The sequence below is a fragment of the Muscardinus avellanarius genome, assembly GCF_963383645.1.
Source record: "Muscardinus avellanarius genome assembly, chromosome: 1".
Lineage (NCBI taxonomy): Eukaryota > Metazoa > Chordata > Mammalia > Rodentia > Gliridae > Muscardinus > Muscardinus avellanarius.
The window spans coordinates 207,056,289-207,077,769 of record NC_137786.1 but is presented as its reverse complement, the minus strand read 5'-3'; the positions used below and the strand labels follow the sequence as shown (position 1 = coordinate 207,077,769).

Sequence of the window (21,481 nt, the reverse complement as noted above, 5' to 3'; positions counted from 1 at the left end):
AGAAGACCCCTGGGTTCTGTCCCCAGTTTAAAAAATAAAAAAGAAAAAGAAAACCCATAAAATGGGAGGAATATTTACAAATCATATCTAATGGGTTAGCATCCAGAATAGAGAAAGAACCTCATTAACTCAATAAGAAAAAATAATAATCCAATGTTCACAGCAGCATTATTTTCAAAAACCAAAAGGTGAAAATAGCCAAAGTGCCTATCAATGGATGAATGGATAAATAAAATATGGTATATATATATTCAATGGGATATTATTCAGCCATAAAAAGGAACAAAGTTCTGCTAAATAGCACAGCACAAATGACCTTGAAAACATTAGATAAGTGAAAAACTCAGACACAAATGGAAAATATCTTATGATTCCATTTACTTAAAGGATCTAGAATTGATAAACTCATACTCTAATTGAAAATAGTTAAGAGGCTACTGGGGGCTGGTACATAGAGATTAAAATAGTGAGAAGTTATTGCTTATTATACAGAAAATTGTACACTTGAAAAATGATAAAATAATGGCATACAATTGTACAGTTGAGAAATGGCAAAATAAAGCTGGGTGTGGCAGTGCACACATGTAATCTCAGTACTTGGGAGGCTGAGACAGGTGGAATTGGGTTCATTGCCAGCCTCAGCTACTTAGTGAGGCCCTCCACAACTTAGTAAGACCCTGTTTCAATATAAAGAATATTAAAAAAATAGGGCTGGGAGTGTAGCTTGGAGGTAGTTCAATCCCCAGTACAGAAAAAAAAAAGGTAAAATAGTGAATTATAATAATAGGTGTGATGGTGCACACCTGTAATCATAATACTTCAGAAGCTGAGATAGGAGGATCGATAGTTCACAGACAGCCTCAGCAATTTAGCAAGACTCTCAGCAACCTATAAAAAAAAGGGCTGGGTGTGTAGCTTAGAGGTGGAATGCTTTCATGATTAATCCCCACTGCCACCAAAAAAGAGCACAAATTGTATATATTTAACAGAATATTTGAAAAAAGCATCAAGGAAATGGAGAAAAGGTGCCAAGCCTGTCTAACCTTAACTAAGCAGAGAAATTAAAGTATATATGTGATTATACACCATTATGGTCTCAAACAATTCAAAACATGTCTCAAACATTACAGGATGAACTGGAAAAGGAGAGATTACAGATCATAAAATGAATTGCTAGCCAGGTGTGGTGATGTATGCCTGTAATCCCAGTACTTGCGAGACTGAGACAGATAGATTGCAGGCCTGAGAACAGTCTCCTGTTTCAAAATAAAAAATAAAATAGGCTGGATGTATAGCTGAGAGGCAGAATGTCCCTGGATTCAACCCCCAGTTCCAAGAAAAAAATAAACAAATACATATCATAAAGGACTGGGCCAATAAAGTATTAAATATATTTTATAAAATTAAGCTGCGCATGGTGGCACATGCTTATAATCCCAGTACTTGGGAAGCTAAGACAGGACAATCACAGGTTTTCTGCCAGCCTCAGCAACTTAGTGATGGCATTGGTAACTTAGTGAGACCCTGTTTCAAAATAAAAGAATAAAATAGAGCTGGAGGTGTAGCTTGGAAATAGAATGTCCTTGGGTTCCATCCTCAGCACAAAATAAATAAATAAATTTAATAAAATTATAAAATGGAACCACTATTTAAAAGGAAAAATTGTTCCTGTTTTACTTCAAACCCTATTCTATTTTTTCTGACAATGAGCCATTACTTTCATAATTTAAAAATATTTAATCAAATACATTTCATTCATTCTACTAAATTTTAGACACAAAATTTTTTTGTAATTCACAGTGTTTTCTTGGGGGAAAAAAATGCTCTTTTTAATGTCAAAGTTTAGTACATATTAGACTCTATCTCCTAAGTAATACAATCTCACCGCACCAGCTGATACCTAAATTATTCACTGGCCACTGAACTAGCACTCTTCCACAGTAGCACACTAATAACATTGGGGCTCTGAATTCCATTCACAGGAAGATTCCAAAGACTCAAAAATAAACAGGCACATAAACTTTGAGGTAAGTGAGGTTAGGACTGACATTTTATTACATTCTATTGTCATGGCACATTCATAAGGCTATAACCCAAGGAAAATAAATAAGATGCTTTGAAATTAAAAGCTTTTATTCAATAGAATAAACAAACAGCCATCGTAAACGTCTTCTTTTAACCTATAAGTTACTAACAGGTGTTTACAATTTTAGAATACAATCTCTCAAATCAGCCTCATTTACATAGCATTACATTTATTATATTTTATAGCTATAATGTACAGAATTAAAATCACTTTTGTGTGTGTGTGGTGCTGGGGATGGAACCCAGAGGCTTTCTACCTTCGGGCTACACTCTCAGACCTATTTTATACTTTATTTGGAAACAGGATCTCACTAAGTTGCTGAGAGCCTCACTAAGTAGTTGTGGCTGGCTTCGAACCTGCGCGATCCTCCTGTCTCAGCCTCCCAAGTGCTGGGATTACAAGTGTGCACCACTACGCCCGACATTAAAATCACTTTATAGGCAAGGGTTTTTTTTTTTAATGTTTTTAGCCCAGTGTGGTGGCACATGCTTATAATCCCAACCTCAGCTACTTAGTGAAGCCTTCACAACTTAATGAGACCCTGTTGCAAAATAAAGAATAAAAAATAGGGGTGGAGGTGTAACTCGGAGGTAGAATGCTTCTGGGTTCAATCTCTAGTGCCGTGGAATAAAATAGTTTTTGCTGTATGCCTGACTAGTATTATTGACCATTTATATAATACTGCCGTCTTACAACCTAATATCACACCTAATATCACACACAGGGTAATAACAGCACCAACTTTAACCCATTAATGTACAAATATATAAAGTTAGGTGACCTTCTCAAATTCAATTAAGCCAATCAGTAATATAATTTTGTTTAAAGTTCAGAGTCCCTAGCTAGTTCTACCCCAATTCTATCATATTTGTCATTTTATTTCTTCTTCATGTTACTGAATCATATGCACTGACCTGCCATTTTATATCAATAAGTAAGGAATTGTCACAGAGGCATTAAGTGAAAAGAATGAAGTATGGGCTTAAAATGTGGAAATATAATTGCATAGGAAACATAACATTTATTACTTCAAAAAAGATGAAGGAAGATAAGGAGGAAAGTGGAATGTGAGGAATCTGAAAGTTTCAAGTGCCTAGCAGATATAAATCACAAAACTTTATAACCAAAAAGGGTCTTAGGTAACCTCTGGAGGATCTACTACTCAGAGTGTATATATTGATCCCAATGCTATTTCCGGATGGACAGAATTTAGCATATGGCAAAGTCGTAGTAGTTCTTCTCTTCCTCTAATGAGTTTAGTCCCTAAATACTACACTTTAGAAATCTTATATAAAATATATGCCATGGCACAGAGCTCAGGACAATGACCTAAGTATCAATGTACGGGATTCTAATACTTTTTTTTTTTTTTTTTTTTTTTTTGGTGTTACTGGGGTTCCTGGAAGCCCTCCTTCCTCCGGGCTACACTCCCAGACCTATTTTATATTTTTGAAACAGGGTCTCTTACGCCAGCGCAGCTGGCTTCGAACCTGCGCGATCCTCCTGTCTCCGCCTCCCAAGCGCGGGGATTACAAGCGTGCGCCACCACGCCCGGCGGGATTCTAATACTTTAAAACTTTAAAATGACATACATTATGTCTCCTCAAATAAAATATATGTATCTGCCAGGATTTGAGAAACTGACAAGGTCAGCAGTGTAGTAAGACTGTTGGGGACTTAGTGAGACCCTGTTTCAAAATCAAAAGGGCTCAGAGGTAGAACACCTCTGGGTTCAATCTCCAGTACAAAAAAATCATAAAAATAAGTGCATATGCATCAAATCCACTTGTTAATCACCACTTATTTTACGTGAATGAGATTGGGGATGTGTTAAGCAGCTAGTTACTCTAAAAAAAAAAAATGTTTTGTTTTTTGTTTGTGGGACTGGGGATGGAAGCCAGGGCCTTCTACCTCCAGAATACATGCCCAAACCTATTTTATTTTTTTTATTTGGAAACAGTATCTCACACTAAGTTGCTGAAGCTGGTTTCAAACCTGCAATCTTCCTATCTCAACCTCCCAAGTACTGGAATTACAACCATGTATCACCACATCCAGGCTATTGAAATTTTTATTTTATTTATCTTTATTGCAGTAATGGGGATGGAACCCACTTCAGAGCTACACACCCAGACCTATTTTATTCTTTTATTTTGAAACAGAGTTTCACTAAATTGCTGAGGCTGGCCTCGAAACTATGATCCTCCTTCCCAAGTGCTGGGATTACAAGCATGTACCACCATGCCTTGCCACAAAAGATTTTTTTTTTTTTTTTTTTTTTTTGCAGTACTGGGGATGGAACCCAGAGGCATTCTACCTCTGAGCTACATCCCCAGCCTTATTTTTATTCTTTATTTTTAAATAGGATCTGAGTTGCAAAGGGCCTTACTGAGTAGCTGAACTGTTCACAAACCTGGATCCTCCTGTCTCTGCCTCCCAAATGCTGGGATTGTAAGCGTGCACCAACACGCCTGACCATAAAAGAAAATTTAAAAAATGAAAGATGCCTGAAAACAAAATGCGTTGCTTTTTGTTTTTTTGTTGTTGTTTTTCTTTTTTTTCTTTTTTTGGTACTGGGAATTGAACCCAGAACATTCTACCTCTTAGCTATAGCACTATTTTTTGGGGGGGTAGCGGGTATGGGGATGGAACCCAGGGGCATTCTATCTCCGAGCTACACCCTCTGCCCTATTTTTTTTTATTATTATTCTTTATTTTGAAACCTGGTCTCACTGAGTTGCAGAGGGCCTCACTAAGTAGCTGAGGCTGTTCGTGAACTGCGATCCTCCGGTCTCAGCCTCCCGAATGCTGGGATTACAAGCATGCGCCACCATGCCCGGCAACCCCAGGGGATTTGACCTCTGAGCTACACCCCTGCCTTAATTTTTATTCTTTATTTTGAAACAGGGTCTCACTAAGTTACGAAGGGCTTAAGTAGCTAAGGCTGTCCACGAAACGTGATCCTCCGGTCTCAGTCTCCCAAATGCTGGGATTATAAGCGTGCAACACCATGCCTGGCTACTCTTATTTTTTTTATTTTGAAACAAGATCTTGCTAGGTCGTTGAGAATCTACTTTCTGAGGCTGTCCTCGAACCTACAATCCTCCTGTCTCAGCCTCCCAAGTAGTGGGATTACAAGCATATGCCACCCTGCCCAGCTTTTATGTAATTCTTAAATTTTGCCACTGATGTCGCCTTAAAGAAAAGACTATCTTAAAAAATAAACTCAACCCCTGAAAAAAATTTAAGATCTAAGGGGGCCTATGAATTTGTACGCTTGATTCCATAACATATGTGTTTAACAGGAAAGTGTTCATTTATTCAAGTTTGATATCATATAAAATTGAAATTTAAAAGTGTCTACCAAGCCGGGCGTGGTGGCACACGCTTGTAATCCCCGCGCTTGGGAGGCTGAGACAGGAGAATCGCACGGGTTCAAAGCCAGCTAGTGAGGCTTTCAGCAACTTAGTGAGACCGTTTCCAAATAAAATATAAAAAAGGTCTGGGAGTATAGCCCGGAGGTAGAAAGCCTCTGGGTTCCACCCCCAGTACCACCAAAAAATAAAGTGTCTATCATACTTATCTCACATATCTGAAATACCTATGGACACAGGCAGGACTCAGTTTCAGAAGAAAGAAACTTGTTATCACTGAAATGACTTCAAAGAGAAGCTAGACAAATAATACTGAGTTACTAGGAAAAGAAATTCATGTATGAGTAGGGGAGTTACATCACAAGTTCTTTCCAGCTTTAAAATTCTATGAGTTTATATTCCAGTCATTCACAAGGAGGATAAGAATTTCTTCTTTACAGCTCAGTAACTGCCTATTCCACATGCAAATGCACTATTGTGCTACGTATATTCCAGAACAGTGACTAGAGGGGACCAGAAAAGACTTCATTAAGGAAACAATACCTAAGGTAATCCTTGAAAGATAACACAACTTTCACAGAAAAGAGGACAAATGGATATTTACTTGTGGTGACAGACATCTATAGTCCCAGTACTTGGGAGGAGAATCACAGGTTTGAGGCTAGCCTCGGCTACTTAGCAGGACTCCTCAGCAATTTAGTGAGACCTTATTTTCATATAAAAAGGGCTTGGGGGTTTGGCCCAGAGGTAGAATACCCCCAAGTTCAATCCCTAGTTCTACTACTATTACTAATAGTAATAATATAAGGTAGTAATGGTAGGGTGCTTGGCTAGCAAGTACAGGTTCAATCCTGAGTACTACAAGGAAAAAAATAAGGGGAAGAGGGAATACATAGATACACAGATTTATTCTTGAACATTTTAACTCTAAGACAATAAGTCAATGGTTGTGATGGTGGCTGAATAAACTATCATAACTCACATAATGAAGTATTGTTCAGCAGTTAAGAGAAGAATGGGAATGATCTCTATGAACTGACATGAAGTAATTTCCAGGAAACACTGGCCAAATGCAAACATATCTCTATTTTTATCTTTCTTGCAATAAGGGGAATTGAAAAATATACATTTATATGCTCATTTATAAAAAAAAACTCACACAAAATAATAAATCAGAAACTAACGATAATCATTACCAAAACAGCTAAATGGGAATAAAGTGGAAAGAATAGGGAAAGAGGTGACACTTTCGTGAGATAACATTTTTTTATAGTTCTGATTTTTAGAACCATGTTTACGCTGAAAACAAAGAACCAATGGGAGGGGACACAAAAATAAAATCGTATTTCAAATAACATAATCATATGAAGGTGGTGAAGAGGAGGTTTGGAGAGGGTTTAAACTAAGAAACTTCAGAACACAGTATTTCAACTTCATACTCTAAGGCCAAAGAACAAAAGAACTATAAATAAATGTTGTACTTGAAACAGTAGATTAGTAGTAGTAAGGGTGAATAATTCCAAAACTACTATAAATGTATTATAGAATTAAGCAAATAAGTAACATACTAGATGAGAGCTACATTCACAGTGTTAGAGAAGGGATTTTAAGAAAAACAGAATGAACTCTGAGGTGACAGAATTGGACATTTGGTATAAAGTTATTGTTTTAATATACAAACAGGTAGACAAATATGTACATACATCAATAAATACACAACATATATTTTTCTAGTTTTACCACTGAAGTGCCTAAAAAGGCAGCAGTACCCTAGTACCAATAAACACAGTCGGCATTAGAATTCACATGCTATTTTCTAAATAATCATTCTACAATAAAAGGAATTAAGAGCTCCCTGGAGAAATGGCCAGTCCCAGGACTGGAGTAGTACAAGCCAAGTTAGAACATTTTGTAGTGCAGAAATTAAGCACTTAAGGAAGGCTGGAGCCATAACTTGGGCACAGGAGCAAGCCGCTCTCACTAGACAATCTGGGATAATATGTGCAGCAAAACAAAGATTGACAAAGAACAGATTATAACCCATTCAATGGAATATGAATCCATGAGTCCATACTGATATAAATGAAGTGAAGGGAACATTTCCACATAGAACAATACATAGTAGAGGAAGATGGAATCAGAAAATCAGATTTGGCAACCCCTAATCTTAAACAATTAAAGTCAATTTCATCAACAATGCACAACTTTTCAGTAAAAAAAAAAAAAAAAAAAAGATGAAAAACAGTGTGTGTGAATAGTTCAAAGTATCTCTCTGAGACAAGATGTTTATTAATTACAAAGAAAAAACATGAACTTTGTAGCAGAAAACCTCATAATCATATCATGCTCCCCAACCAACTGATCAAAGTTAAAATTACCAATAATGGGATAAATTGACATTACATACAACCCAATACAAAAGGATGCTTTTTTTTTTTTTTAATGGTACCAGGGACGGAACCCAGGGGTATTTTACTTCCAAGCTACACCCCTATCCCTATTTTTTATTTTTATTTTGAAACAGGGTTTCACTGAGTTGCACAGGGCCTCACTAAGTAGTAGCTGAGGCTGTCCATGAACCACGATCCTCCTGTCTCAGCCTCCCAAATGCTTGGATTACAAGTGTGTACCACCACGCCTGGCTCGATGCATCATTTCTATTAATTTCTTGGAGAGAAAAAAAACAATGTCAGATGGGTGTCATTTCTTTTATAGATGTAGTCTAATCTGAATCTAAGCATGAGAAACATCAGACTAAACCAATGAGGAAGAGTCTACAAAACAAGTGGCCAGTAATTTTCAAAAGTGTCAGGGTATCCAAGGCAAACAACAAGTGCAAAACTGTTCCAGATTGAACACTACAGAAAAAGGGTAAGTCATGTGATGTGTCAATTGAATTAATTCAATTGGGATTAAATTCTGGATTAGAAAAATGTCATTAGTAGGACATTTGGAAAAAATCACTATAAAATAAATGATTAACAGTACTGAATACATTTTAATTTCCTCAAATCTAATAGTATTTTGAATAGCTCAAACAGTTCATTAAATCAATGATATTGCTGGGTGTGGTGGCGCACACTTGTAATCCCCGCACTTGGGAGGCTGAGACAGGAGGATCGCACAGGTTCAAAGCCAGCCTCAGCTACTTAGACTCTTAGCAACTTAGTGAGATTCTGTTTCCAAATAAACTATAAAATAGGTCTGGGAGTATAGCCCAGAGGTAGAAAAGCCCCTGGGTGCCACACCCAGTACCAACAAAACATTAATTAATTAATTAATTAAAATAAAATAAAAATAAAAATCAGCCTGGAGGTAGAAAAGCCCCTAGCTTCCATTCCCAGTACCACCCAAAAAAATAAAAAAAAAAAGAATTATATTGAATTGATGTTAGGTGATAACTTTAATAATTGTACTGGGGTTAAGCATCAAAATGCTCTTTTTTTTTTTTTTTTAATTTTATTTTATTGGTGCACTGTATTCATACATCATAGTGGGATACAAACTTTTGTAGACATACATGCACACATCGCCCAGTCAGCCCCCACCCGATCCCCACCCCGTTCTCTCCCCATCCCTCCCTCCCATGCTTGGCTTAGTGGTTGACATCTAGTATTATAGCAATTTATCAAAAATTAAAAATGATAATCTCACATAACAGTTTCATTTGTCTGATACCAAGCTTTTGATGACTTAAAGATAACATTTCAATATTTCTTTTTGCTTTCTTTCTTACCAGAGAATATTTTTTTCTTTTTTTTAGGTGAAACTATCATATATTTATTTTTCAGAAAAAAATCTATCCTGATATGGAATATGGACTCTAGATACCCAAAACAATCTCGAAGCAAAAACAAAGCTAGAAGATGTATATTTTCTGATTTCAAACCATATAAAGCTACAATAATTGAAACAGTGTAGTACTGTTCTAAAGGCAGATATATAGACCATTGGAGTTAAATACAAGCCTAGAGCTAACTTCTTCCCTATATTGTCAAGTTATTTTTGACAAGGTTTCCACGAAGATTTGGTGGTGGAAATAATAATCTTTTAACTAAATATTGTTGAAAAATAATAATTACATGGAAAAGAATAAAATTGGACCCTTACCTAATCCCACATACAAGTATTAACTCAAACTAGATAAAAGACCTAAATATAAATCTTAAGGCTATAAACTTTTAGGAGAAAATCTGGGTCATAAAACCTCACAACATTGAAATTGGCAGTGATTTCTTGGATATGATTTCAATGGCACAGGCAACAGAAGAATATACAAACTCCCTAAAAAATAAAAGAAAATATTGTATATCCAAAGACAATGTAAACAGAGTTAAAAGTTACTAATAGAATTGGATAAAATATTTCCAAATGCTATATCTGAAGGTATATTAATATTCCAACTAGAAATCCTAAAAATTAACAACAATAAAGGCAAACAATACAATTTAGAGATAGGTAAAAGACTAACATAAATAATGAATCTCCACAGATAACCAATCTTAGTTGTCTGTTGGATGGAAACTCTTGTTTCTCTGGTTCTGGTGAGTGTTACCTATTTCTTCTTTGTAGTTAATCTCTTTGAGTATTTTCTCTAGCGCTGGTTTTGAAGACATAAATTCCTTCAGTTTCTGTTTGTCATGGAAGCTTCTTATTTCTCCATCTAATTTGATAGAAAGTTTTGCTGGATAGGAAATTTTTGGCTGGAAGTTGTTTTCTTTCAGAGTTTGGAATATGTTACTCCAAGCCCTTCTGGCTCTCATGACTTGGTTTGGGAAGTCTGGAGTGATTCTAATTGGTTTGCCTCTGAATGTCACTTGGCCCTTTGTTTTTGTTGCCTTTAAGATTCTCTGCTTGGCTTCCACATTGGTCATTTTGACAATTATATGGCGTGGGGATCCTCTTCTCCGATCCTGTCTAAAGGGAGTTCTATAAGTTTCCTGGATCTGTGTATCAACCTCTTGCTCTATATTTGGAAAATTTTCTGCTATTACTTCCTTGAAGAGTTTGTTGATCCCTTTGGTATCACTTTCTTTTCCCTCCTCTATTCCAATTATTCTTAGGTTAGCTCTCTTAAGATGGGCCCATATTTCTTCAATGTCAGATTCCTGCTGTTGGATATCTTTTTCTAGATTAGAAACTATGCATTCATTTTTGGATTGCTCATCTTCTAAGAGCGAGATTCTGTTCTCCATGTGGTCTAATCGGTTGTTTGTGCTTTGAATTGAGGCCTTTACTTCATTAATTGCATCCTTTATCTCTTTTTGGCTCTCTCTGAGTTCTTTTCGAAGCACCTCTATTATTTCTACAGTTATTTTCCTGATTTGATCTTCTAGAAATCTCTGATTTTCTGTTTTATCAGGTTCTGATGTTGTGGGGTTGTGCACATTTATTACTTCAGTGTTATTCCTCTTTCCCATGATTTCGGAGGTTTGTGCCTTCTCTGGGTTCTTCCCTTGGGTCACTATGGCTTCACTTAAGGTGCTCTGGATCTCGAGTCTGTATTATCTCAGACCCTACTACTCCTTTACTGGGTTGTATCACAGAGTCTCTGACCCAGGGAGTCGATAGAGGCTGCTTTAAACTATGGGGGGTGCCAGGTTGCACGCTCTCCTATGGTGTGATATCTCTGCCACCACCACTCCCTCACTGGGTCAAGTCCCAGGAGGCACAATACTGGGATTTCTCCTCTGTGGCCCGCAATTTGACTCACTGTTCTTGAGTACGTAGATGTAGCTGTACTGGACTCGGTGAATTCACTGCTGCTGCCGCCGCCGGTGGCAATATGGCGCCTCTGCCACGCCCTCGGCCATGAGGCTGGCGTATTTTTTCTTCTCTGGTTTTGATTTCCACTCTGAATTCCTGCAGCGTGTTCTGAGCTCAGCCACTGGGAGCTTTAAATGCTGTCTGCGCCGAAAGATCCCGCCTGGCTGTTCCGCATTGGCTCACCTCGGCTTGCTGTAGACGTCCGCTGAGTTCGCCGCTGCCGCCGGCAATATGGCGCTGCTGCCGCGTCCTCGGGCGCGTGTGTCTCCTCTGTGGCCCTGAGCTCTGTTCTCAGTCCGCTTTCTCTCTGGAGCCTGGTGGTTTTTTTGTTTTTCTGGTGATGGTGTTTTCTGGCTATGAAAGGCGCTCTTTTTGTGGTAATGGAGATTGGTTGTTAGCGGGACTCTTAAGCCCCGCTTTTCTCGGTCGCCATCTTCCCGGAAGTCCAAAATGCTCTTATGTTTAGAAAATATACATTGAAGAATTTAGAAATAAAGGCACTTCATCTCTGAAACTGACCTTCAAATACTATAGAAGAATGTGTGTTTGTCCACGTGGTGTGGTGTGGTGTGGTGTGGTGTGGTGTGGTGTGGTGTGGTATGGTGAGTGAGTGAGTGAGTGAGTGTGTGTGTGTGTGTGTGTGTGTGTGTGTGCATGCGCACTCACACATGCAAAAAGAATGAGTGAAAAATGGTAACATTTAAAATACTTGGAGGCTGGGGATATAGTTTGGTATTAGACTAGCATATCCAAGGCCCTGAATTCAATCCTCCAGTACCAAAAGAAAGAAAGTTTTTTTTTTTTTTTTAAAAATCACTTCAGGAACACGGGTAAAAAGTATACAGAATTTCTTTGAACAATTTTTGCAACTTTTTTGTATGTCTAAACCTAAACCTTTGTTAATCTCTCTCCCTGTTCAGAGTACTTTACAGCTGTCTAGCGTTTACCATTGGATTATAAGCATCCTAAAGGCAGGGACTATGCTCCTCAATGTATTAACAGCATCCAGCACAATACTTCACTTTAGAGGCACTAAATATTTTGGAAGACATAATCATGGGCCATTTTTACAATTACTCCTGTATCTTCTCACTGATACATTTAATTTTTTGCAATACTGGGGACTGAACCCAGGGCACAGCACATGCTAGACAAGGACTCAACCACTGAACTACATTCCCAGCCTTTGTACATATATATTTAGATAAAAGTCTAAATAAAGTTGCCCAGGCTGCCTTGAACTTATGATCCTGCTTCAGCCTCTCCAGTAGTAGCATCTCAGATGTGTGCCACCACAGTCAGCTCACTGTTGACATTTTAAGAGATATCCATGGTGGGTATGGTAGTGCATGCCTGTAATCCTAGCTACTCAAGAGGCTGAGGCAATAGAATCACTAGTTCAAGGCCAGCCTGGGCAACTTAACAAGACCTGTCTCAAAATAAAATAAAAAGGACTGGGATGTAGTTCAGTAATAAAGCTGCCTATTCAATCCCCAATACTAAAGAAAGGAAGAGAGAGAAAGAGAGAGATCTTCCATCATTAAAGAATGGATACATAAAATGATATATCTAAACAATGGATTATTATTTGGTACTAAAAATAAACGAACTACTGATACATACTGCTACATGGATGAACCTTGGGAACATCATATTAAGTATAAAAACCTATGTTGAATGACCACATTTATATGACGTATTTGAAATAGGCAAATATACTCAGATTATTGGTTGCCTAGGACTAAGGGAATGGAGAGATAAGGAAACAATGCCTAAGAGACCCGAGGTATTTTTAATGTAATATAAATGTTCTAAAATCGATTGCGTTGATCGATACAAAACTGTAAATATACTAAAAGCAACAAATTATACTCCGAATGAGTGAAGTTCAAGGTATGTGAATTATAGCTCAATAAAGCTGTTTATCAAAACATGAAATTTACAAATATAAAAATATTACAGTGAAACTAATATATAATTATTAATTTGAGGGGTATCAGGGATTGAACCAGGGGCGCTCTATCACTGAGCTACATCACCAGCCCCCCTCCCTTTTTTTGGAGACAGGATCTCTCTAAGTTTCCCAGGCTGGCCTCAAACTTGAAACATTACTATCTCAACCTCCCCCCACCCAGTTCTGAGGATGGAACGCAGGGTCATTCTACCTACAAGATACGCCCCCAGCCCTGTTTTGTTTTGTTTTGTTTTGTTTTGTTTTGTTTTGTTTTGTTTTCAAACAGGGCCTCACTAAGATAGCCAAGGCTGGCTGCAAACTGTGGTTCTCCTGTCTCAGCCTTCCAAATACTGAAATTACAAACAAGCGCCCCCATGTCCAGCTCTATCTCAGCCTCTTGAAGAGCCAGAACCATAGGTATATGCTACCACATCCAGCTTATTAATTTTAATAATAAATTAATGAAGGGGGAAAGAAGTGCGATATGAAAGGAAATATACTAAGTATATATATATTATCACTTTGAATTTCACTATGATGTATAATTATAATGCAACAAAAAGTATAAAGAATTAAATTAATAAAGCTGTTGTTTCTTTATAGAATTTAACTCACAGATGAGACGTAAAAAACTATGAAATTAAAAAAAAACACTTTGAAAAAATAATACAGTATACATACAGTGTTAAGTACCCTACATAAAATAGTAATGATTTTATGGAGTTTTCTATGTACCTTAATTTTGTTGAAAGAATTTTGTCTTTGCTACTGCAGAGTTTAAGAAGATGGGAATGCCCACAACAAAAACATTAGTTGTTTTCACCTTTTTGTAATTATTACATGCATAATATAAAGCTCCTCTCTCCTCTTGCTTTTTTTTTTCTTTCTTTTTTTCCCTGTAATGGAGGGATCAAGCCCAGGATTTCACCCATGTTGGGCAAGTGCTCTACCACTGATCTTTAACTCAAGCCACAGAATGCATTTTTTTCAGTTCCATAGCAATTAATGCTAAATTTGTAATGTAGCAAATAATAAAAATGCTATACAGGTTTCTTTACAGACCACTTTCCTGTCTCTGTCCTCTGAAATGATTCAGAACCACAGGCTAAATTTCTATATTTAAAAAAAAATTCATGACCTGAATGTTGCCACACCTCAATACAGCACCTTCTGCTGCTAAAACCTTTTATGCATTCAAGAGCCAATGTGTTCTTGACAGAAACCATACTCAAGCAGCTGAATTTAGAACGTGCTGACCTTGAGCAAATCAATGCCCTTGGCATGTACTTCTGCCTTCTATCACTGCGAGAGCCAGACAGCCTCACCATCTATAGCAGTCGGCAATTCCTGGACACTGTTCCCTGTCTATTTTAAGATATCCCTACTACATCTGTGTTGCACAGTTCAAAAAATAGAATAACACATGAACCTGTGTTATTATAAAAACAAACTGCGTACCTTGGAAATTGAGGCATGTGTCTTCCCTACTGTGCTTAGCTTGAAAATAATTTGGCACATTACTTCCTGTTTCCATTTAAAAATACAATGTCTTTTTAATAAAGGGTAAAAATCAAGTATAAAGACACTTTCGCTTATTATCTAATCAGATTTCTAGTCAGATTTATAAGTAACCTAGTCATAAACTATGACAGAAATGCAAGCGCATAGTGCAAACAAATACTGAAAGTAATAGCTATTTGCCATTTTCATGCAAAATTACCCTAGATATTAAAACAGCACCTAACTAAGGACTACACTACATTCTCAGTCTACCTTAATATTTACTAACTCTTGGATCTAATTGCCATAAAGTCTATTTTCAACGTTTTATCCAGAGAACATCCAAACATTAACCAAAATGCCAGCACTATTCTGTTTACAAATACAACTTTGTTTTTACTCTTAACACAGAACCTATAATTTAGCCTAGCTACTATATAGCTTCTAAAAGTCAGGTAAATGATTTACCTGAAATCTTATGTACATAAACACAAATTAGAAACTATTCACTGTACTTAGCAACTATTCATAGATTTGTTTTCTTCCCAACAGAAGCAAATATGTGTGCAAAGGCCTAATGCTAAAAACCAGTATTATAAAATATTTACCATTTTAGATTGCTTTTTAAAGGGTTTCCTTTACTCTCTTGAAACATTTAACCAATAGACATTCTCAAGTATAAAAAATAAATAAGGTTTTTTTACTCTCATCCAAAGATTTGAGATAAAGAAAAGGAGGCACTAAATCAGATGTGAAGGATAAGGCAGGACCCAAATAAAGTGAAGTCATTTACTAAGAAGTGAACTAAATATAGGGCCCAAGCAGCTGGAGCTGGGAGTTTACATAATATGCTCGTTGACTACCAAAGCTCTTAAGACACAATTCATAGTGTACAAAGGGAAGAGAACAGAAAAAAGAAAACACCATTCTTCACACACTATTAAATACAATTTGAATAATTTTTCCAGAAAAAAAATTAACTATAAGTTGGCAGGCACAGTGATGCACACCTGTAAATCCTAGCAACTCGGGAGGCTAAGGCAAGAGGACTGGAAGTTGGGGCCCACCTGGGCAACTTAGCAAGACCTGTATCAACATAAAAATGGCTGGGGAGATATAGCTCAGTGGTAGGTAGAGTGCCCTGGGTTCAATCCCCAGTAAGTTGATCTTATACATCATTAAATTGAAAACAAACTGTCAGGAGCACTGAGGACCAGATAAATATAATTGTGTGAAATTAAATAAGATCTGCTAAGCTGCTGCAATTAACATTTGTGTGTGTGTGTGTGTGTGTGTGTGTGTGTGTGTGTGTGTGGTACTGGAGGTGGAACACAGGGGGTTTTCCACCTCCAGCCTATACTCCCAAACCGATTTTATACTTTATTTGGAAACAGGGTCTCACTAAGTTGCTGAGAGCCTCACTAGCTGAGGCTGGCTTTAAATCTGTGCGATCCTCCTGTCTCAGCCTCCCAAGCACTGGGATTACAAGCGTGCCCATCACGCCTGGCTTGCAATTAACTTTTTTATGATACTGTAGATTACCCAGGGGCGTCCTATTTGTAAGCTATAGCCCCAGCCCTTTTTACTTTTTATTCTGAAGCAGGAATTCCCTAAACTGATGAGGGTAGCCTGGACCCTACTGTCTCAGCCACCCAAGTACTAGGATTATAGACATATCCCACCACACAGGCTGCAAATTACTTTTTAAACTATCTAAAAGGTTGTTTTATTGTATTGTGTTTTGTTTTATTTTGTTTGTAGTACTGGTATTTGAACCCAGGGGTATTCTACCTCCAAGTTACACTCCCAGCCCTATTTTATCTTTATTTTGAAACAGGGTCTCACTAGGTTGATGAAAATCTCATTACTTGCTGAGGCTGTCCTCAAACCTGGATCCTCCTGCCTCAACCTCCCAAGTACTGGGATTACAGGTGAACACCACCACATCCAACTCTAATAGTTTTAAGAATGGTATCTAGCACTCTTATTCTAAAAACCATATATATCCAAAGGATAAATCAGGCTATATTGCTAATTCCTACATTTTTTAATAATTCAATTATCACTAAGTGACACAAACATAGGATTCTTTTTTATAAATAGATTTCTATCTATGTATTTAGTTGATTTTTGTAATGGTTAATCAATTTCCCTATTATTTTGTCTTGGGTACTATGCATATACTTCCAAGAAGGCTAATTGGAAGTAGTGCAAAAGCAGAAACTAGCTACCCTTTTTATGGGCCAAAATTTGCAGCCCTCATGTTCTAACAATTTCTAATAGTAAGCTTTGTGTGTTCATCTCATTAGTAACATATGAATGACATATACTGCTGCCCATGTTACTCCTATATTTGCCCCGTTTTGTGCTAGAGACAGTGGGGTTCTAGAGTACACCAAGACCATTCATTTGGCTGAAACAAAATAATGTATTCTCAAAATTATGAAACTATGAGTTCAAAAACATTTTCATACTCACAAAGGAATGTCTGGTATTCTGAGTCTTGGTAATCATTACTTAGCCCTTTAGACTATTGTACTTCAGGCTAGTGTTACATTATTCATGATATTATAACCCTTTAATAACATTCACAACCAGCATCAACACGAAGATATCATTACTTACAGCATATATGTAGAAAAACACATTCATGGCAGTCATGAAAATGCATTTGAATCTTAAAATCATCAATCAGAACAACTTTTGGATTCTTACAGTTTTTCTAAGCATTTGGTTACCTGTCTTTAAATACACTATTTCTCCCAAGTGCCAAATGCCCAAAGATATACCCCAAAATTATTATAAACACTTAATGTGTTCTGTTTGCTTATCATTGATCACATATCATTTCATGTTTTCAATTAACAATTAAAATAGCCAGATGTTTTAAGCATGGAACTAGTGGAGATTTCTTTCTTGGGAAGATTTTATGCCTCAATTTTTCAAACCATTCTAAAATCTCAAACCTAAGATGATCTTGATTTCCTTATTTAACTGAAGCGGTCTCTCATCAAATACACACCAAGAAAATTATTTAATTTAGCCAAAAAGTCGTTATTACCTACCTGTAGTACCGAGATTGTAGATATGTTGAACAAACAGTCTTTGATACATGACTGGCCGACCCAAAGTCTATTACTTTAACCTTGTATGGCTGCCGAACAGGATCCACCAACATAATATTCTCTGGTTTGAGGTCAGCATGAATTAAACCAAGACTTTTCAACTTTTTCAGTGCAGTGGCCACTTGTTGGAGAATGGGCCGAATCACTTTTAGTGGTAGAGGACTAAATTTATTTTGTTTCAGAAAGTCATACAAGTTTTGTTCCAGCATCTCGAAAACTAAACAAGTGTGGTTACGGTGCTGAAAGCATTCGTAAGCTCGAACAAAGTTATATTCATCAGCATTCTCAGTGCTGAGCCTTGCTAATATGCTCACTTCTATTTGACCTTGACGTGCATAAGAAGGGTGATTCTTCAAAATTTTGATTGCTACAATTTCATTTGTCCCTCTTTTCCAGCACTTAACTACCTGGCCAAAAGTGCCCCGACCAAGAAAATCAAGGACTTCATATGTATTTTTCATGGAGCACAAGACTTCATGCTGTACTAACTGGTAGTCACCTTCTCCAGTGGTACAATTCTGTTTTGAACCTGTGGTAGTTGTCACAACTGTCACAGGATTTCCCATGTTGGTTTGCAACATTGCAGGAAGTATGGACAATTCATCGACAATCTGCATTGCGCTGCTATGATTATCCAACTCCTCACTCTTGCGCTTCAACCCACATCGCTGGGGGCCTTCTAGGAAATGTAGCCTGCTTCGCCACGCCCCAATCTCAGGTGCCTCCACTCGTGCTGGCTGGTCTTGAGCTGCTATAACCTTGGTAGCACCTGCAGTGTTTTTCAAAACAACAGCACTTGTCTGCAAAGAAAGGTTCTGTCCTCGAGGTCTAGAAAATGGCAACTTTGTCTGAAAAGCACTACCCTTTGTTGAAGGATGAGAATTTCCAAAGTTTCTACCATTCACATAGGTCCGTGGATAGTTTCTTTCCTGGAAAACACAACTGCTTGGCTCTACTTTGAGTTTCTTCACACTACAAAAGGCACTTGACTGAGTTTGATAAACATATGGTGGGTAGACCAAGACTTGTGAGGCCATACCTACAAAAGAAGAAAAAAAAAATTAACAATAACAACTTTTTTTCAAATTTTAAATTTCACCTGACTTTAAACTATACTACAAAGCCACTGTAATAAAAACACCATGGTACTGGCACAAAAACAGATACATAGACCAATGAAGCAGAATAGAAGACCCAGAAACAAGCCCACACACTTTCAAACAATTGATTTTTTGACAAAGGGGCCAAAAACATACACTGGAAAAAAAGATAGCCTGTTCAACAAATGGTGTTGAAAAAACTGGTTAACCATATGCAGAAAATTGGAAATTAATCCCACTCTCTCACCCTGCACAAGAGTCAATTCAAGATAGATCAAAGACTTGGAAATCAAACCAGAGACCTTGAAGCTCCTTGAAGAGGGCATAGGTCTGACACTACAACACATAGGCACAGATAAACACTTTCTCAACAAGACCCCAAAGGCACAACAAATTAAAAGGCGAATCAATATGTGGGATTGCATGAAACTAAAGAGCTTCTGTTCAGCAAAGGAAACTGTCAAGAACCTCAATCGAGAGCCAACAGAATGGAAGAAGATATTTGCCACCTATACCTCCGATAGAGGACTAATATCTAGAATATACAGAGAACTCAAGAAATTCAACACTAAAAATAACAAAATGGGCAAGCGAACTAAATACACACTTCAAGAAAGAAGAAATTCAAATGGCCAATAAATGCATGAAGAAATGCTCAACATCATTGGCAATCAGAGAGATGCAATTTAAAACTACCCTGAGATTTCACCTAACTCCAACTAGAATGGCAATCATTCAAAACACAAACAACAACAGATGCTGGCGAGGATGTGGAGAAGTGGGAACTCTAAAACATTGTTGGTGGGATTGGAAATTACTGCAACCACTTTGGAAATCAGTATGGAGAATCCTCAGAAGAATGGGAACAAATCTACCATTTGATCCAGCAATACCACTTCTGGGTATCTACCCAAAAGAAAGGAAACCAAACTACCAAACTAATGCATGTGTATCTATGTTCATAGCTGCACAATTCACCATAGCCAAACTATGGAACCAGCCAAGATGTCCATCAACAGATGAATGGATTACAAAACTGTGGGATATGTACACAATGGAATTTTTCTCAGCCATTAAAAAAAAACCCAATTACATCATTTTCAGGGAAATGGATGGAACTGGAGGACATTATGCTAAGTGAGATTAGTCAGTCACAAAAAATAAGAAATCAGATGCTTTCCCTAATATGTGAAAGCTAAGGAGAAATGGGTCATAGGAGGAACTCTAGATGAAAAAGGAAATCCTATAGAGGATCAAACAAGACAACCTAAATGAGGGGATGGGAGGGGAGAAGTAAATTCTCTAAAACATACAATGTACTTAAACATATCAAAGTCAACCACTAAGCCAAGCAAGGGAAGGAGGGATGGGGAGGGAATGGGGTGGGAATTGGGGAGAGGTTAAATTGGTGATGTGTACATGTATGTACACAAATTTTTTACCCCAATATGATGTATGAATATAATGCACCAATAAAAAAATTTTTTTTAATTTAAATTTCAGGAAGAAAATATTTTAGTGTCAAATCCGTAATTTTTTGTTTGGTTTTTTTGGTTTTTGTTTCAGTGGTACTGGAAATGAAACCCAGGGATATTCTTCCTCCGAGCTACACCCCCAGACCTATTTTTTATTTTTTTATTTTTTTGGTACTGGGGTTCCTGGAAACCCTACCTCCAGGCTACACTCCCAGACCTATTTTTAGACTTTTTATTTTGGAAACAGGGTCTCTTAAGCCAGCGCGGCTGGCTTCGAACCTGCTAAATCCTCCTGCGTGATCTACCATGCCCGGCTATATTTTATTCTTTATTTGGAAACAGGGTCTCACTGAGTTGCAAAGGGCCTCACTAAGTAGCTGAGGCTGTACAAGAACAGCGATCCTCCTGTCGCAGCCTCTCAAATGCTAGGATTACAAGCATGCACCACCACACCCAGCTCTCAAATCATAATTTGTTTTAAAAATATTATATTAAATTCCATTAATATTTTCCCTTTGGGGAAGATAAATATCTTTAATATCTTCATGTTAGTTAATTAGTACTTCAGTTATTTTAGGTATTACATAAAGGCCTGAAAAAAATCGAGTGTATCTAAATATCAAGAAATATTTACTGAACCAACTCAATGACCAAGATATGCCCTGGAAACTGTGCCAACCATCCCCCACAAAGAAAAAGTATAGATCCCTAAACTGTATATGTGGCAAAAGTAATGCACTCTGCCAACACATTAAAATTTATGAACCAATGACAAGGACAGAATACACTACATAAAAATACTTTATAGTCATATTCCTTAACCCTACAGCTCAAACTTTATATCTAGAAGAAAAAACTCTTAAGAAAAATACACTGGCAAGGATCTTAACTTCAAAAGGATGCCCATTTCAGGGACAGCTGATCTACATTCTATACTACACGCTAAATATATGATCCTTTGATTCCTGGGTATTATACTACAAGAAAACAATGACTTTCTACACAGGTACCTTCACATTGCCTCTCTTCTCAATTTATGTTCTATTACAGAGATATTTCTTTAAACTTCCTCCAAATTTTATTACATGAACATTTCCTTAG

At 37.3% G+C, this 21,481-nt stretch overlaps 1 protein-coding gene across 3 annotated transcripts in view; it reads right to left on the bottom strand.

Annotated features, from left to right (window-relative positions):
• HIPK3 (homeodomain interacting protein kinase 3) overlaps positions 1 to 18,842 on the bottom strand; it is a gene marked incomplete at both ends in the record, with an annotated part of 70,644 nt that extends 51,802 nt beyond the window's left edge. For all 3 annotated transcript variants that reach the window (XM_080696323.1, XM_080696322.1, XM_080696324.1), the window contains one exon: positions 17,746 to 18,842. In XM_080696323.1, coding sequence (XP_080552449.1) covers positions 17,746 to 18,842 — 1,097 coding nt within the window. The remainder of the gene's footprint in view (positions 1 to 17,745) is intronic.
• Between the last annotated feature and the right edge of the window lie 2,639 nt (positions 18,843 to 21,481).